General features: G+C 40.4%; 1 protein-coding gene across 1 annotated transcript in view; it reads right to left on the bottom strand.

The window, feature by feature from the left end:
* Positions 1–17,980, bottom strand: part of NEMF (nuclear export mediator factor) — a 30,145-nt gene that overhangs the window by 2,701 nt on the left and 9,464 nt on the right. Inside the window, exons 11-29 of the mRNA XM_026670866.2 lie at positions 17,763–17,825; positions 16,646–16,723; positions 15,175–15,383; positions 14,452–14,643; positions 14,005–14,068; positions 11,840–11,928; positions 10,351–10,454; positions 9,768–9,830; positions 8,212–8,324; positions 6,909–6,966; positions 6,161–6,219; positions 4,806–4,926; positions 4,176–4,443; positions 3,035–3,077; positions 2,893–2,942; positions 2,255–2,402; positions 1,624–1,701; positions 1,355–1,537; positions 1,195–1,227 (exon numbers count right to left, since the gene is read on the bottom strand). Of these exons, the coding sequence (XP_026526651.1) occupies positions 1,195–1,227; positions 1,355–1,537; positions 1,624–1,701; positions 2,255–2,402; positions 2,893–2,942; positions 3,035–3,077; positions 4,176–4,443; positions 4,806–4,926; positions 6,161–6,219; positions 6,909–6,966; positions 8,212–8,324; positions 9,768–9,830; positions 10,351–10,454; positions 11,840–11,928; positions 14,005–14,068; positions 14,452–14,643; positions 15,175–15,383; positions 16,646–16,723; positions 17,763–17,825 (2,016 nt within the window). The remainder of the gene's footprint in view (positions 1–1,194; positions 1,228–1,354; positions 1,538–1,623; positions 1,702–2,254; positions 2,403–2,892; positions 2,943–3,034; positions 3,078–4,175; positions 4,444–4,805; positions 4,927–6,160; positions 6,220–6,908; positions 6,967–8,211; positions 8,325–9,767; positions 9,831–10,350; positions 10,455–11,839; positions 11,929–14,004; positions 14,069–14,451; positions 14,644–15,174; positions 15,384–16,645; positions 16,724–17,762; positions 17,826–17,980) is intronic.

The raw sequence follows: 17,980 nt of genomic DNA, 5'->3' as shown, positions 1-17,980 counted from the left end.
CCTGGGTGTAGCCAACTCTGAGACACATCATTCATTGTCACCCTTGACTCTGGTTTCCCCCCACCCTCTAGGTATATCATAATTCATATTCTCCAATGGGATACATCCATAGACAAGAATCATCAATCATGCTCTCCAGTTAACAATTTTTCCCAGCAGAAACTTCGGTCACCTAGTTACTATCTTTGAAAACATTTATGGAATGCACTTGCAGTTTGTGAGTTGCTGCACTGCTCCCCCCTCCCTTACTGTTGGCAACTCTAAAAAGACCATAGAAATATTTTATGATTTGACATGCTTGAAGGCACATGGGCAAGGGCAGTTAGAACTGCCAAAGTCAGATGGAGTGGGACAGGAGATTTCTTGAGGCTGAGGCCAAACCTTCCTTGGCCTGCAAGTCACACTGACTTTCCCCATGGCGGGTATAGTATTAAAGACTTTGCAATGGTGTCAAAAATAGACATTCCACCACCAGCTCCTTTCTACTTTGAGATGAGTCATTTTGAAGTGATCACAGAAAGCAGGTACATTCAGCAGAGAACTGGATACAACTTTTAGTGCAGGGGTGTCAAACTCAAGGCCCACAGGCAGGACACGGCCTGTGTGGTACTTAGATCTGGCCCATAGGCCACCCTGGAAACAGGAAAGGACCAGCCTGTGGTGCCTCTACCAGCAAGAACAGAGCTTGAGAGGGCCACACATGGCCCTCCCGGGCTCCACTTTTGGACACGATGGCCTCCTGCAACCTTCTGCCAGTGAAAACGGAGCTCAGGGAGGCCATGTGTGGCCCACCCAGGCTCTGTTTTTGGCTGTGACAGCCTCCTGGAGCCCTCTGCCAGTGAAAATGGAGCCCAGGGAGGCCGTGCACAGCCTCTCTAAGCTCCGTTTTTGCTGGCAAAGGGATCCAGGAAGCCATCGCAGCCAAAAACGGAGCCTCAATGAGTGACCTTGAGCTGGCCACGCCCTCTCCGGCCCCCCAAGGTCAAACACTACTCTGATGCGGCCCTCAATAAAATTGAGTTTGACACCCCTGTTTTAGAGTCAACAAGGTATCATCAACTAGGAGAGGGGGAGGTTATCACAAAAACAGAAAAGCCCTTTTCATCCCCAAGCTATGATGCCCTCCCATCAAACAAAGTAATCTGAGTCCTTTGCCCCCCACTAAATAAAAAGAAATAAGCAGCTCAAATTTACCTCATTTATGTTTTGATCTTGGTCCTGCTCCTCCTGGAAGAGTCAAAGGAAACAAAACATCAAACGTGAGCCAAGACAGAGAGAAAGGGAGAAACACAACCTGCGGGACTCCATTCAATCTTATTTTAAGTACCCGTGGTTGCTTTATCAATCATTCTACCTTGTCATCCAAATGTTCCTCCAAAGAAGCACCCTCTAAGTCAGGGATTAATTCTTCTATCCTGGCACCCTGGCCAGGCTTCTGGTCCCTCCTTTGTTTCTGGGACTGTTTCTTGGCAGATTCCTGATTCGTTTTTCCTTTTTTGGCTTTCTTGGGTTTCTCTTCCTTGTTTGACCCTGCAGACTGGAAGACCAAAAGGATCAGAAGACAAATTTCACATTATAATGAAGAGTGGGGTGGGTGGAGAGTCAACTCTATTTTTGCCTTACTCCCAACAGCTTCATGATCAGCTCCCGGTCCTCATCATCCTGATCCTTGTATTTCTCCTTGATTTTTTTCAGTTTGCTCTGCGAGCAAAAACAGAAGAGAGTGAAATTGAAAAGTCTCGTCACAAACTGCCTTTCTTAACCTGACATGTTACTCTTCAACCACAATAATGCAGCTTTTTGTACTTGTGAAATATCTACTATGGTCCTCTTATTGTGAAATGCAGACATTCTCAAGGAGGTTTAAGCATCCAAGAAGGACTCCATCTGTGGTTTTTCAGGCAGCCTAAAAACAGGCACAATTTGCCTGCATCCACAGATTACTCAGAAGGATTCAGGGCACAGTGATATCTGAAACATTCAGGTAACAAGGCCAAGGGACCCTGCAGAATTAAGAAAAAAATAAAGAGCTTTTGATCCCAGCACACCCAAATTCCAAACAGCCTGAATCGGCCTACCAGATGAGGTACAATTGTTTGGAACTGTATTTCTATCGTACCTGGGTGATGTTCGATTGTAGACCTGTGGCATAGTTTTTTGCTGAACTCTCAGTGGTCCAAGAATTTTGCCCACCTGACTGATCAGGCTATCTGAGGAGTACCCAATATGCACACAGTTCATATCTCACACTCACCTTTTGTCTCCTCTTCACGGGCTGCTGCATGCCAGCACTCTTACAATCATTGGGAGAAAGCTGGAGCTGAGGAGAATTATCTTCATCCTTCCCTTTTGGAAGATCAGAATCATCCTGGTCGCTTGATGGCTTCTTTTTCTTCAGCTCCCTAAGAGAAAGCAGAATTCCATACGATTTCTGCCAGCTAGCTAATTTATTTCAAAATATCAAGAATACCGCAAGTCTTAGAAGAGAGGAAAAGAAAGAGATCTCAGGCTGGCAACAAAAACTGTAGTATGCAATATAACTACATAATAGAAACTGTAGTTTATGTAGTAGGGAATCCACAAGCAATATTCTTGCTTGTGGGACTCCATACTACATAAACCTCTTTGGGAAGGCAAAAAAGCAAGATAAAGGACTCTAAAGGGTCATTTAGGGTTAAGAATACATCTTGCAATAGCTGTACCTACACAGGCAGATGCAAAACTGACACTTAGAGCTAAATGTAAATAAGTATATCTCAACCGTTGCAACTTTAAGATGTATGGCCTTCAACTCCCTTGCTGGCTAAGGAATCCTGGGAGTTGAAGTCCATACATCTCAAATTACCAAGATTGAGAAACATTCATATAAATGTCCTATCCAGGCCTTCTCACCTCCTCTCCTTGGCTGAGAGATGTCTCCTCCCCTGAGACTTGCTGTCACCCTAAAAAGAGAGAGAGAGAGAGTTAGAGAGTGTAGCTGTTTCATCAGGATGAGCTGTAGCCAATAGTCTTCTGATATCGAGAAATAGCTCACCAAACTTGAGATGTTATCTTTCAAAGCAAATTTCAGCTGAGATCTACAATAGAACAAAGTTGTTGTTTTTCACAAGAACAGTCCAGTGAGAAGCAAGTTTATTTATTTATTAAATACATTTATACAGCCACCCATTTACCACAAAGAGTTGAGTGGCAAACAAAAATACAATATAGTACAACTATTTAAAAGGATAAATTAGGCTGAGGTCCTGATAACACTCACATCCATCCATTAACCAGGGCTGTCAAACTCGTGGCCCACGGGCCGGGTGTGTCCCGTGCTGGCCACGCCCACACCCAGTTTAGCAAAGGGGGGGGGAATCACGATATGTCATGTGATGATGCCATGATGCTGTGAGTTTGACACCCCTGCATTAACCAACCCATGTCAACTCTGTCAACATAGTGGCCCCAGAACCTGAGAGAAAAATCAAGTCTTAAGCTGAAGGCCAAAAAGGCTGGAGCCAAATTCAAGCAAGAGACTCATGTTTCCTACATAAAAGCTGAGTCAGACAGCAGCTGATTCCCAACATTTACATAAGAAGGCAGAAGATTAATTTCTCAGCTTACATTTACATTAACTTTCCTTACAGTTCTTTGTATATACTTCCATAACAAAATATAGATCTTGGTGCCCATTCTGTCAATTAGAACACTAAAGCACTTATGTTCTTAGAACATGTGATTCAGCCACCATAGGTCCTGCACACTCTTGACAGAAACTGTTCCCCATCCTTTACTGTACCATTCTTTCAAATTTATTTACTTATGTAAATAAAATTCACAAAAGTGACCCTGGGAAATGTGTAATAACTAAAAACAACAATTTAATAGTAACTAGAATGCCCCAAATCACAAACATAACCCAATTCATTAAAAAAAAATCCAACTTTTACCAACATTAGTTCCAAATTGTCAAACTATTTGATTAGCTTATTTTTTTTAATGTACAGAAGTTATGCTTATGACACTCCTATTCCTCCTGGACAAGAAGCAAAATTATTAAGGCAGAGGACTGTGGGAAGAGCTGGTAAAACGTTTCAGGAGAGAAGTGACACAGACTAAGGCTCAAATTTCACACTCGTATTTGGCACATATTCCAAAGATGGTTTTGCAAATATAGTCCTGCTTTTTATTACCTTTGGGACTGAAGATGTGAAAGATCAATGGTTGTGTCCGGAAAAAGTATCTCTGAAGCATTCCTTGTCGGTTCATCTTCCTCTTCCTCCAAATTCTCATTCTCTTCATCAGATGATCCTTCCATGACCAAGGCATCTCCTGCCCCGTTCCCATCACACTCTTCGTTATGTAGCTCAGCAATATTTTCTTCATTCTCAGGTTTATCTTGGCTCTCCTCTTTATGAGCATCATCATCATCACTGCTACTTTCATCTCCCTCTGGTGCATCTTGGTAAAAAGCCAAAGAAGGAACGAACACACATTCAATTGCACTCATGATTTAAGACAGGCAAGCAAACAGTCCTTGGAATTTAAAAGGAAGGGGAAAAAAATTATTAACCAAGAGGAGGACAGGTTTGCCTGGGAGGCTCAAGAGAGGCTCAAGATCTCAAAGGAAGAGGACTTCACCTTGGGTAAACCCCATCTGAGGAAACTTTCACTTTGGGAGAATCAATAGAGCTTACTGATCTCATTCTAGCAGTCCACAGTCATGAAAAGGAGTCCCAGCAGAAGAAAACGGCACCATATACAAAGGGAAGCCCAGACTCGAGAAACATAACTTTCTTTGGCAGCACTAGATTAAAGCATACCCAAGGGCTCTGTGTCTTCTGCTGCCAGCTCACTGGTGGCACTGGTCACAGTCTCCATGTCTTCGTCTTGCACCTTGATTTTCCGCTCACCCCTGTGTCTCCAAACACAGGATTCATCCACCTGGAGACAGATAAAGAAAGTCATGTTTTCCTTGGATGCAGGCAGAGCTCTCAGTATCTGACTGGTTGCCTCACAGGGAAAAAAGAAAAAAAGAAGGAAAGAGATGCCTGGATCAGAAACTCCAATTGACAGACTATGACCATATCTTTTAAGAAGAGACTGGAGAACCATTTGTCTGAAATGGTAATAGGGTACAGGTGTCGAACTTGTGCCATCACGCTGCCATCACGTGACGTTTCACGTTGTTTTTCCTGGGAAGGGCAGAGCCTGTGCGTGATACCAGTTTGACACGCCTGGTATAGGGTTTTCTGCTTCAGCAGGGGGTCAGATTAGAAGACCTCCAAGGTCCCTTCCAATTTGTGTTATTCTGTTTTGAAAGAATCTTAAATTCCAGTTTGACCATAAAGTGAAGTGCATTTTGTGTCTGAAAAGTATAGATTTTGAGAGAGAAGAGTGGGCTAACTTTTTCTTCTCAAAAAAAAAAAAAAAAATCACCACAGACACAAAACTGTTATGAAGCTACTGACAGAGGCTACTTTAAAGCCTCATTAAGATCATGCAAGAGAGTTTTAATCAGGTTCTGCTGACTGATTCTTCCCTCCCCAACAGTTCTTTAAAAAAAATCTTCCTTCAATTCACACACATGGTCAGATTTCAAAACAGACTCCACTAATATTAACAAAGGCTATTTTAAAACTCATTGCAATCTGCAATATCTCTTTCTCTGTCTCAGTCTCTCTCTGCACGCTTTTATAAAATGTTATAAACCCACTAATATTAAGAAAGGCTATTTTAAAACTCATTGCAATCTGGATTGTGTGTGTGTGTGTGTGTGTGTGTGTGTGTTGAGAGAGAGGGAGAGAGAGAGAAATACAACAAATGTAATTGAACAGACACATGTAGATAAATTTACAAGCACCTAAGGCTGCTTTTACTAAATGTTATAAACCCACTATGAATATACTGTAAAACAGAAAGGTACATACATGTAAAGCTTAATAAAAATAGAATATTTTACATTGAAAAAACAAAAAGAAACAAAGCACTGGTACATGCAAGTGAAAGCTTCTAGGATTTCACTGAAATCACAACTTCACTTTCCTTGACGAGAAAATATTCTTTCTCCCACAGCCAACCTGGTAAAAAGCAAAATGGAATACTAGGGAGATCACATCTTGCACCTCATTTTTATACATCCCTAAAGAAGAAACAATAACTTAAGGGCACACGGTACCTTAAATAAGAAACTGAAGCCCATCATAAGATAAGAAGGGGGAAGAAAATTCTTTTTTCCTGGAGGAAAAAAAGAAAAGAAATTAGATCATAGAGGTTTCTATGAAAAAGCAAACTCGGCCTCCTTAAGAACATTAATATGAAGTCTGGTTCATAATTTCCCCTTCTCGCTGAACTGGGCTATTGTTGTGGCCTGTTGGCCGCTGGCCCCTCCAGCAGCTGAATCAGAGGGGAGAGAGAGACAGAGAGAGACAGAGAGAGACAGAGAGACAGAGACAGAGAGAGAGAGAGAGACAGAGACAGAGAGAGACAGAGAGAGAGAGACAGAGACAGAGAGAGAGATGAGGCTGATGAGGATAGGAGGGACAGTTGGGTCCATGCCTGACCCGCGGATGCACAGAAGGCAGAGGAGAGGAGAGGAGAGCAGTGGAAATCCGTGGGCTGACCCTTGGGAAAGAAGAGCTACCGCTGTTAGTGAAGGCCCACCCTAGCTCTGGGGATAAAAGGCAGGGGATGGAGATGAATAGATGTGGCAGACAGCTATTCATCTCCCTGCCAGACAGACTTGTTAGCCTGCTGTGAGAGAGAGACTTTTTGCCAGGGCTGCTGGAGCTCCTAATAAAGGAATTGATGATTGATTACAGAGGGCTTGTTGTGTTTGGGGAGCTGGTTCAGAACAGCTATTAGCACAACAACAGCCATTCTGAGTTAGGAAATGAACTCGGGAAACGTCTCCTTGAAGATCTTACCTCTAATCATGAAGCTTCCAGTTGTCAGATATTCTCCAGTGGGAGCAGTTTTAGACACCTGCATGGAGGTTACCCAGATGATTAAACACCAATAACATCATCATATGCATCCAAAGAGGGACCCACAAAGGTTACCTTATCGTAAAAAAAGTGGGAATGAGGGTTGGACATGTAACAGAAATGAAAGCCAGAGTTTTCGGAAGAACAAAATGTTAACAGATCCACCGATGGTTGCCATATAATGTGCTGGGACTGGAGAAGGGGGAACTACTAATTAAGCAACTGGAACTTTCATCCCTGGTGATTTCCAAAAATTCTGTAGCTTTCAGGAAAAAAAACACAAATCTGGAAAAACTTATATGAAAAGCTTTTTACTTCTGAGACTGGTATTAGAGGAGCTCAACACGATTAAGTCTGTTGTCTTGTCTCAATAAGATAATGTTCTCAGTGTATTGGACTATTTATTCCTTTATTATTTCATTTACATTTTGTCCTTCCTTTGGAAGTAGGTCAGGGATCTCCAACCTTGGCAACTTTAGGATTTGTGGACTTCAACTCCCAGAATTCCTCAGCCCACCATGTTGGCTAAGGAATTCTGGGAGTTGAAGTCCACAAATCTTAAATTTGCCAAAGTTGGAGATCCCTGATGTAGATGACACGATACCAGATGGGAAGGTCTCCCTTAATAATATCCCACAAACAGCCACCCTATGAAGTAGGATAGGCCAAGAAAGAGAGAATACGTCTGTGAATTGGCCCAAATTCAGCCAATGAGCTACGATGTTGAATGAAGATTTGAATATGGTCTTCCCTACCTAAATTTAACCCTTAATTGTATGCTGGTTGGAGGGTGACTGGAACTGTACATTAGCGTCTTTGGGAAAGGCTTCAGATTGAAAAAGGCCAAGCACCATAGTATTCTATGGCTCTGTGCGGCCATCCCAGAACGCTTGTGGAACAGAGGCTACTTGATCATCTCCACATCTTACTTAGATGCACAATCCTCTTGTTGGGAGCAGCACAAATAAATTTAACCAGGACAGTACAGAAAAGCCACAAGTAGCCTTAACAAATCTGTATGCCAGCACAGGAGAGCAGGAATGCATGATAAAGAACTAAACTCAAAAAGCCACAAGCTATAAAAGCAATGTGGGGAATCATAGTAGTCTTGCAATTATTCAGTGTTAAAAAATATTTTTGTTCGGTTCCAAAACAAGGCATCTGTAGAACCCCCAAGTAAAATATTTCATTTCTTAAAAATAAGCCACACCCTTAGATAGGGAAGCTTCCCTGACTTCATTACCTGATTATGGTACACCCACCAGGCGCTAGTGATAACTCGAGCATCCCAGGCTGCGCTGTAACACAAGGCCATCGTGCCTGCTTCGGTGAGTGTCCGGGGAGGGATACGATCTCCTGAAACCCCAAAATTGGCCATTATTACAGAATTTCATCACCAACATGACTTTTAACTTTTCTTTATGCTAATCCTCCAATAGTCAGGAAGGGAGGGATTGAGGAACATGTACTAGAAACTGTACTTGGTTTTAAACTGCCGTTTTAAAAAAAAAAGACAGAAATCTGCCTTCTGGAAAGCTGAGCAGAAAATAAACCTAGAACACGGAGTCCATTATTTGATAATATTTGGGATAAGGAACATTTAGATGTTTCTATCATGGATATTCTAAAATCCAGGATAAGTTTGAAAAAGTGGCATCCTGAAAAGGCCATGCCATTTGTCTTTTTGTTTTTGACCCCAGCAAATATTGGAATATTGCCCCAGGTTCAACATATTCGTTGTATGCTATCCTATCTCAGAGGATGATGAACACACTTGGATGAAAAGGCTGGCCATATGCTTCAGGGGCATTCAATATGCAATATACAAAATCCAACTCCTACTGGTGTCCTTTAGTAACTGATATTCAAGGTTTTTTTTAGAGTGCACAGACATTGTACAAAGCTGCACTGATTTTGTTAACGAAATCCTGGAAATAACAGGATAAAGATGTCACCTTTCCGCTTTCCATATCCTGATACTCTTCAAATGTGTTTCTCTACAGTTCCCATCGTTTGGAATGTATTGGGGGTGAAAAGGTGCCCCACTAGGAATTTGATGTTTCCTGATCATTTGAGTCCATGCTCCAAAAGTTAGGAACGTACAAAAGCACTGAATGTAAGTAGGCTTCTCAGAGAAGAGAAATTTTTCAACTACATGTCTCATTTATGAAGAAAACAAAATTTAGGTTCAATTTGTATCCACTCTAATGCAACCAAGCATGACTCCCGGGAGTACAAGCATGCTTTTTACAGAAATTACTTGTTGGACAATCTCAATCAGGAATGCCACCTTGCTAAACAAGAAATTGATCAATGAATCCCTATCTCATTAACAATCTGTCCTCTCCATTTCAAAACTTGCACACACAAAAATAGACCAGTTTAAAACAATCTGTCAGGGTTCCAAGTAACAGTCTACAACCTATTGCCCCAATGTAAGCACTAACACTGACCCAAAGATTTTGAAACCAATTAAGAGTCCCTAATTTTTAATGGGCCCTTTCCTCTAAACCAGAGATGTCCAATCCCCAGGATGTAGCCCACTACCAGACCAAGGCCCAGTCGGAATCGGGCCACGGAAGTGGTGGGTGAGTGCATGCGTGTGCGCGCGCAGTACCACTTGCGCATGCAGCAGGCAAGCGCATGTGTGTAGTTCTATTTGTGTGAGCAGAGGGTGCATATGCACACACTCACCCACCACTCACATGGAACCATCTCCTACTCTACCCCCCCAACAGGTCTGCAAAGACTGGAAGGTTGGAGACCACTGCTCTAAACACTTTTCCCTAAAACTATTACCTGATGGATTTTTAATGACACAACTGGTTGCTCCATGGAGATCAGCATGGACATAAATGTCACCTTATAGGGAAGAAACAGGAAAAGTCAGTTATGATGACAGAATAAAAACATGCACTGACTGAAGCTGTGGCTTAATTGTAAGAAGATATACTGTAACACTAAAGGAAGGGACTATATAGTCTGTGTGTTCGCCACCCTACAAAAATTATTATTCCACTGCACTGCTATTCCACTGGTTCATAAGTAACCCCATCCAGAGTGCCACAATTAGCAGAAAAGCACACAACATTATTAATATGACTGTAATCTTATGAGAGCCACTTTATTCAATGGCTTTACATTTGCATGACATATCCTTTGTTTCTTTCTTGTTCTCTGAACTACAACAAATAATAAACACTAAACAGCAAATGATCATCACCTAATGATATTAATTACACATTAAATTGATACCGCAGAAAGGAACAACACCAGAATTGCCTTTAACACACTTAAATAAATACTTAAACATCACACAGGATTATATACAAGTTAAGGATATTCATCGGTACTCTGGGTTAATGTGAATCAAGTCACCCACCTGGCTTTAAATATCGCTTGACAATCATTTCATTTTGTTGTTGGTCTCTTCCAGCTATAACAAGGTAATTTTCAGAGCTAATGAACCACAGGAATTTCTCAAACCTGTCGGATTACAACACGCCAAAGGATAATATTGATATAAGGGATTCTTGGAAGGTCTTTAGTGTAAGGAATATTTAGCCCACCATTTACTAACCTCAATCTCCCACTCAGATGAAAATGTGGAACAAAAGGATTAGTACAGAATCATATTTCAGAAACTCTAAACACTTTATCTGCAGTGAGTTCTGCTTTTGCAGAAATACAGGACAACTGCAAAGTGAAGAAAAAAATCTAGAAAAATAGCAGCAGCCTTTTCAAACTACGATTCTACTTCTTCCCAACTTACTATCTTATTTAAAAAACATATTTATTTCTGGGAGCAGTGTCACCAAACTTCCATCACTGGAATAGTTTTAAACTATTGATAAGTAGTTTATCATAATTTAAAGAATCCACAATTTAAACCCATATTTTAAAAACATTCATATGTTATAGTTAAAGAATCATTTAAAGTACTTTAAAATACAATATTAAGATATAGGAATAGTAGTAGAAAGTTTCTATTTTCTAGTTCACTGAGTGATTTTGGGCCAGTCACTTTCTTTCAGTCCAATGTAACTCAGAGGGTTTTATTGTAAGGGTGGGGGGGAAAGGAGAGGATACATATACCCACTTGAGCTTCTGAATCAAAGACAAATATAAATTACACACAAATAATATCAGAGGAATGTGCACATATGAACACAAGTTGCACTTTTTTTAAAAAAAATTAATTATAGCTGTGGAATCAATCTATCTAAAACATCTCCAATTTATGTCCTTCAAAAGTATATTGGGACTATAACTGGTCATGATGGCTGTCAATCTTTTGAGATGACAGACATCAGGTTAAGGAACTTGGTTCTAAAATATAGCAAAGGAAGTTCAATTCATCCTCTGCCCAAAAAAGAAATAAAAAGGAAGTTGTGATTACTGTACATTCTCTGCACTAGGCATATATCTACAACAACCAAAGTACTAGAACAAGGGTGTACAACTTCTTTCAGATTGGGAAACATTAGCAAGGATACTACAGCATGTTGGGAATTATACTTCAAAACTATATGGGGCCAAATCTGTTTTCTAGGAGCAGATGCAGGAATTTTAAGGGATGAACAGATATCTTAAATAACTGCAAGGTTTTAAAACCTTTTTTTTTTTTCTTATCACCAATCCTATCATATACTAAAAAACGTTGAGCCCAACCAATCAAGGCAAGGCTCTATGGACTTCAGAAGTGATGTCTCCAGGCCACATACAGCCTCAACCTATTTTTTTTTTTTTTGCACCTTTAGTCTAGTATCAAAACACAGTAGTATCACATCTGTTTTCAGCTCCATCTTCTCCCTCAAAAAAAGGCAGGCTACTCAATGGGTATTTGTTTGTTCCTAAGGCAGGAAACTCACCAGTAAACCTTTCTAGCCTTCTGAATGGTAGTAACTGTCTGGACCTCTTTCAGGGTTTGCTTGGTCTTCTTTTCTGCTGATTTGAAAGCCTGTGTAGATGAACAAAACAAAACCATCTACCACGGTTCTTCTTTTAACAAAGCAATTCAATCTACATCCAGCAAATATTTGCAACATGAATCAAACAAAGCTGTCCCAAAAATAGCCATCTTCTTCTAGAACAGTGGTTCCCAACCTTTTTTCGCCCGCACCCCTAAAGACCTGAAGCTACCGGACTCTATATGTTGGTGGATTCTGAATTTTTTATCACATCGTCACAAAGGGTTAGGATGAATGGACGTATGTCTTCTGCGAAGATTCTCAATACTGGCACTCCTCAGGGCTGTGTATTGAGTCCACTTTGATTCACTATTTATACGTCTGATTGCACCTCTATTCATCTGAGTAATAAGATCATTAAGTCTGCAAATGATACAACGTTGGTGGGACTCATTTCTGATGATGATGAGTCTGCGTACAGGGATGAGGTTCATCAGTTGTCCCTCTGGTGCAAATAAACAATCTTATTTTTAATATAAATAAGACGAAGGAATTCATAGTGGATTACAGGAAGAGCAGTTCAGATATCCAGCCGTTGTACATCGATGGTGTTTTGGTAGAACAGGTGGCAGAATGTAAGTTTCTAGGTATCACCCTGAAACAAGATCTAACATGGGGGCAAATACTTTAGCCCTAGAAAAAAAGGCTCATCAACGACTGTATTTTTTAAGACTTTTAAGATCACAACAACTGCCAGAGAGTCTGTTGGTTGCCTTTTATCGAAGCTCTATAGAGAGCATTTTATCCTATTGCTGCTGTGATCAGGTTAAATGCAGAGTTATGAATCTGATGGTCTTAACATATATATATCCTGGTTGTATAGTTTTTAACTGTTAATTGTTTCAATTTGTTTTACATTGTTATTTGAATATGTCTTTTGGTGTTGTTCAGTTGTATGTTGTGAAAGAGCACCTTATTTCGTTGTTCTCAGGTTCTGAGTACAATGACAATAAATTTATCTTATCTTAAAGAAATTTCACTCGAACCTCGCACCCCCTGAAATTTAGACTTTAGCAAGTACTGAATGCATTAAATATATGGTAGGATTGAATCTTTTCAGCTATGTATGTGACGGCCACTAAATAACGATACTTAACTCTAAAATGAAAACAAAGTTAATCCATTGCATAATAAATAAAAATGCCAACATATAGCCAATATCCTATTATTTACCTGGATTTTTCTCGCACCCCCTGGAATATCGTCTCGCACCCCAGGTTGGGAACCCCTGTTCTAGAATAATACCAATGTATTATTCTCCTACTAACTGCAATCCAGGTTATTTTTCTGAATTTCCTTAGACCCTAATGCTGCTACACTAATAGTATTTTTGATCACCTTTGTGAGTCTGCCTGTATTTTAGTACAAGCTCTCATCTTGCACAACTTATATATTGAATTTGCAACATGCTGTCTATGGACATCTATGAATCCACTTACAGTTCTACCAGCCCTGTTAATCAATTTTTAAGGCTCACGTGATTAACAAAGTTTCATGCTGGAAATGAAAAACCTCTGGCATTATCTTTATTTCCAAAACAATCCCTTGGCTCCAAAAGGGCTCAAAAGTATGCTACATAATAAAAATGAGAACTAGTTTCAGGTCAGTGCTTTGGTTAAAAATGTGCCCATTTGCTCAGGAAAAAACCACAAAGATAAAATGGGAAATGGAAGACTACATCTTAAAAGTCTAGTGAATAAACGTGGAGCATTCTCACTAGTAGGCCTTCTAGTAAAGAAGTGTTCAATGAGGGGCCACACTTACTGCAATAGCAACCCACCAAATGCACGCACAGATATTCCTGGTTTAACCCAAGTTAAACTTTAAACCTCTTGATCTTAACCACTGCTTGACAGTAGTTCCAGGTTTGAAAAGTGAATTAAATAATTTTGCAAAGCTATCTCCTTCAGCATCATCAATGAGCCACAAAATAAAAATGGTGTAGCTGATTAAGCCAAAGGCACAGAGCTTCAGAAAAATTATATCAGCCTGAGTAGAGAGTATGAAGAGTGCTGTTCTAATTTATTTTTCTGTAAGTAATGAAGGAAAGCTAGCCACTAATGTACCTTTTCTGCTGCTTCCACCGTTTTCTGGGTTTTTCGGGCTGCATGTCTCTTGTGATCATAATACCTGAGAAACATGAAAGCATGTCATATCTCTAGGCCAGGACTGTCAAACTCCCAACCCGCAGGCCAGGTGCATCACGCGCCGCCCATGCCCATACCCGGTTTAGCGAAGGGAAAAAAGTCCCGATATGTCATGTGATGCTGCCGTGACAATGTGAGTTTGACACCCCTGCTCTAGGCCAACCCTCTCCAAATTGAGAGCACATTTCCATATATATGCAAGGCATCATATTTGCTCATCCAGCATGGTTTGATTAACATTAACTGGGAAGAAAATAGTGGATTTAAATAGAATGCTAATTGTGGCCTCATTTTCCTTCTTGAACCAATCCGTTCTAAAGGCCCCGCTTTTAAAGGTAGGCCAGCCAATTCTTACCCTTTTCTTACTTTTTGGCATTTGCATAAGCTGACAAGCTGAGATCCACATCCACCAGCATAGGTTGATTCTTCAGAGGCTTCTGGAGTTGTTTGACTTTCTTCTTCTTTTTCTTTCCCTTTGATTCTTCTATTACCTCTGCTTTAGGTTTTTCCTCCTCGTCCTCTTCCTCCTCGTCCTCTTCTGAGATCACATAGGGGTTTCTAATCCAGCAAAAAAAAAAAGGGGTTTTGCTGACCAGAAGCATCTCTTTTAATAATCATTTTAAACAATTAATATATTTCATATTCCGGAGGGTAGCTGAGTAATTTTGATCACAATTTTTCATTCTGGTTCTGTTCTACATTCCTAAAGATATACAGTAAAATTTTGCACAGTTAACACAAAATGATTAATTTTTTTTGCCTGAGTTTGTTTTTATCTTGACCTTTTATTTCCATGTAGCTTCAAAGGTTGGAAGTTGTTGTTTTTTTAAGTCGTTTTCAGAATGGCGAGATCTACAACTATAATTTCAATTCAACAATCGTCATCTATTCCTGATCTTGAAAATTACTGGGCTACATCTCCCAAGATCCCTAAGGTATGATTATTCTAACTGATCTTGATGAGAACTGAAGTCGGATATCTGGATGTCAACAGATTCCCTTCCATTATATGAAAATACAATATTGCCTTGATAGGCAAAGGCCTTGGCTCCACTCCAGGGCCCTCCTCTCATCTGCTTGGTAACTTACTTTAGGAGCATCGTGATATGGTTTGTCTGCAGCTTCAGCTCTTTGATGGCACTTGCCACTGGGTCTCCTTGGGCCTGGGCTTCTTTGACAATGACTCCAATCTCTGTCCAATCAATCTGGTTGGCTAAGGCACTGCGGACCACCTGGATGGCTCGATCAACTATCTCCAGGTTCATTTCCACAAGCTCACCTTTCACCTTGTCAATTTCCTTTGGAAAGTTAAAAGAGACAGTCACTGACGAGACACTGCTTTACCCTTTATCACAAAGATAAAAAAAATAGAATTTGCTAAAGACTTCAGAGCTGAACGTACCGAGACTCAGTATTTGGATGTTGGTTATGCTATGAGTATTGTGCTACAGGAACACAAGTAAGTTGTCAAGAATTGATAGAAAACCATGGTTCAAGAATAACTGGTGAACTGAAGTAACTAATTATGGGATTTAACAGCGGGGAGGTTGAGGGGGAAAAAGAAAGATAGGTATTGCAATTGTTGTAGATCAAGGGCAAAAAAAGGTTTAATTTATTTGGAAACATAAAATGGCTATGCCTGATTTAATAAACTGGGAAGTGGGCGCACTCCTGATCACAACTGATCTTTGTGAAAAATAGGCTGTCCCTAGACCACAGTTAAGGCTGGCAGATTTATTGATTACATGTATCACCAATCCTCATTCACAAAATTCTCTGTGGTTTACAATCTGCAGAGATATTTAGCTGTCTGCTGTAGAAAGCCACTATGCATGAACTACATGGCAGCGGTGGGATTCAAAAAGTGGCTTGGTGGGCGTGCTTTGCATGCGTGCACACACTTTGCATGCGCGTGCGTTCCAAACAAGCACTTTGCACAGGTGCAGAGGTGTTTGCACAGGTGAAGAGGCGCTCCAACTCACCTCCTGCAAGCCTGCACTCTCCCGGCTGCTTCAGCAGCTGCCGCGTGGCACTCTGCTATGCCACGCAAAAAGCAGCTGCGCTTTAAAAACAGAGGATAAAGGTGAGTATGGGAGTCCGTGCAGGTGGGTGGGCCCAACAGAAGAGTGGCTGAGAGAACCTAGTCCTATTCGGTCTCTGGTGCTCGTTGCTTCTACCAGCTCAGCAGAACCGGGCCGAACCGCTAGAATACCACCACTGCTACATGGTCATTCTAACAGTTCTGAGGGGAAGGGTGTGTGTGTGTGTGTGTGTGTGTGTGTGTGTGTGTGTGTGTGTGTATTTAAGTGAATATACAAACATGACAGAAACACACAAAAGAGATGTACACCCTGATGTTCTTCCGAATATCTGAAGCTGAAGCCACAGTAAATTGTTTGCTCAATTACCCAGCATTTCCACTTCATAATTTTAAGATTTATTCCAGCACGAACACATTGTTGTCCCGAAACTAGGCTAGAATTCCTTGAACGAGACAAACTATCTGAGATTGTGCAATAATGCTGCCTTCCACTGAACTTAAAGGAAGCGATGTTTCTACCTGAGCTTGATGAAGAGCTTCTAATCTGTATTCGTGATCCTTCCGCACGTTTTCCAGCTTCTTCAGTGCTTGTTTTTCCTTTCAAGAAAAAAAACACAGAGGTAGGAGAACATTCATTTGAGCCTTCTTCTAACATAGACAGAGAAAGTAACATATAAAATGGGAAGAACTAAAGGCAATGGCAACATTTGAACAGAGGGCAAAAAGCAGTTTATTTTACGGTAAATTCCAAAATTGGGAAAAGTGTAATATAGGCCTCCTCTCTGAATACACATATATATTTACCCTTTAAATCAACAGGGTAACACAAACAAAGGAGAGGAAATCATGGAAACAATCTCAGAATGATTATCCTGATGAGATTTAATGGTCAAAATTAACAATAGTTAAAATAATGTTAGACGCAAGGATTCACAATCCTTTTTGTGATATAGGCACTTAAAAACTCTTGAGCAGTGTGGGAAGAATTAGAAAAATACACTTGTGTATGCTCAAGTCTTAGTGGAGCTTCATCTGAGAGAACCTTTTCAGGAGGATTAATGCTGAGAGCATACCAGAATTACAATGAAAAAGCAGAGAGGAAAATTCAAACATAAAAAAACAAGAAGGAAAAATATATGGATGTTAAACTTGTTGTTTTCTAAAAGCAAAATAGCCATGAGAAGAGAATTTTCCTCTTAAAACTACAGTAGCGTAAAAGAATTAACAGAGAAAATATATAGGAATATAAAATTTCCATAATAGTAACTTAGGATCAAGTAAAATAGGTTCCAGGTTGTTCAATCGAGCAAACTAACTGTTACTGGTAACCATTCTAGTCTAATGATGAAAGAAAGCTTCATCATTGCTTGTCCGGACAAGCCAGAACTTAGCTTGTTGGCTAGATCAGGGCTGTCAAACTCCCAGGCCTTGGGCCAGATGTGTCATGGGCTGGCCATGCCCATGCTTGGTTTATCTAATGGGAGGAAAGTCCCAATATGTCACATAATGTCACCGTGATGACGCGAGTTTGACACCCCTGGGCTATATTACAATATAATTCTTCCCAGGTGAACTAGAATGCCTATCCTTCAGAAAAACATAGTTCAAGACTTTAACTTTTTCACAAGATGAGTACCTGTTGCAATGCTTTTAAGTCTATCTTCTGGCTTTCCAGCTTAGAGTAAAATTCATCCACTGCCTTCCAAAACCATAAAGAGATACAAAACATAACAAGAAAAAGGAAGTTAGAATATTAAACTGCACCAGCACGCCTTACTTCAATCTATTTAAAAGTGGATCTATGTCCACTGGAAATTTGCAAAACAAATTTCAAACACAAAGTTTGTCTCACAG

The sequence above is a fragment of the Notechis scutatus genome, chromosome 1 (genome assembly GCF_049901735.1).
Source record: "Notechis scutatus isolate UNSWTSFEM ecotype Mainland chromosome 1, rNotScu1.2, whole genome shotgun sequence".
Lineage (NCBI taxonomy): Eukaryota > Metazoa > Chordata > Lepidosauria > Squamata > Elapidae > Notechis > Notechis scutatus.
Note: the sequence above shows the minus strand (reverse complement) of the source record. Positions and strands in the feature narration are given on the sequence as shown.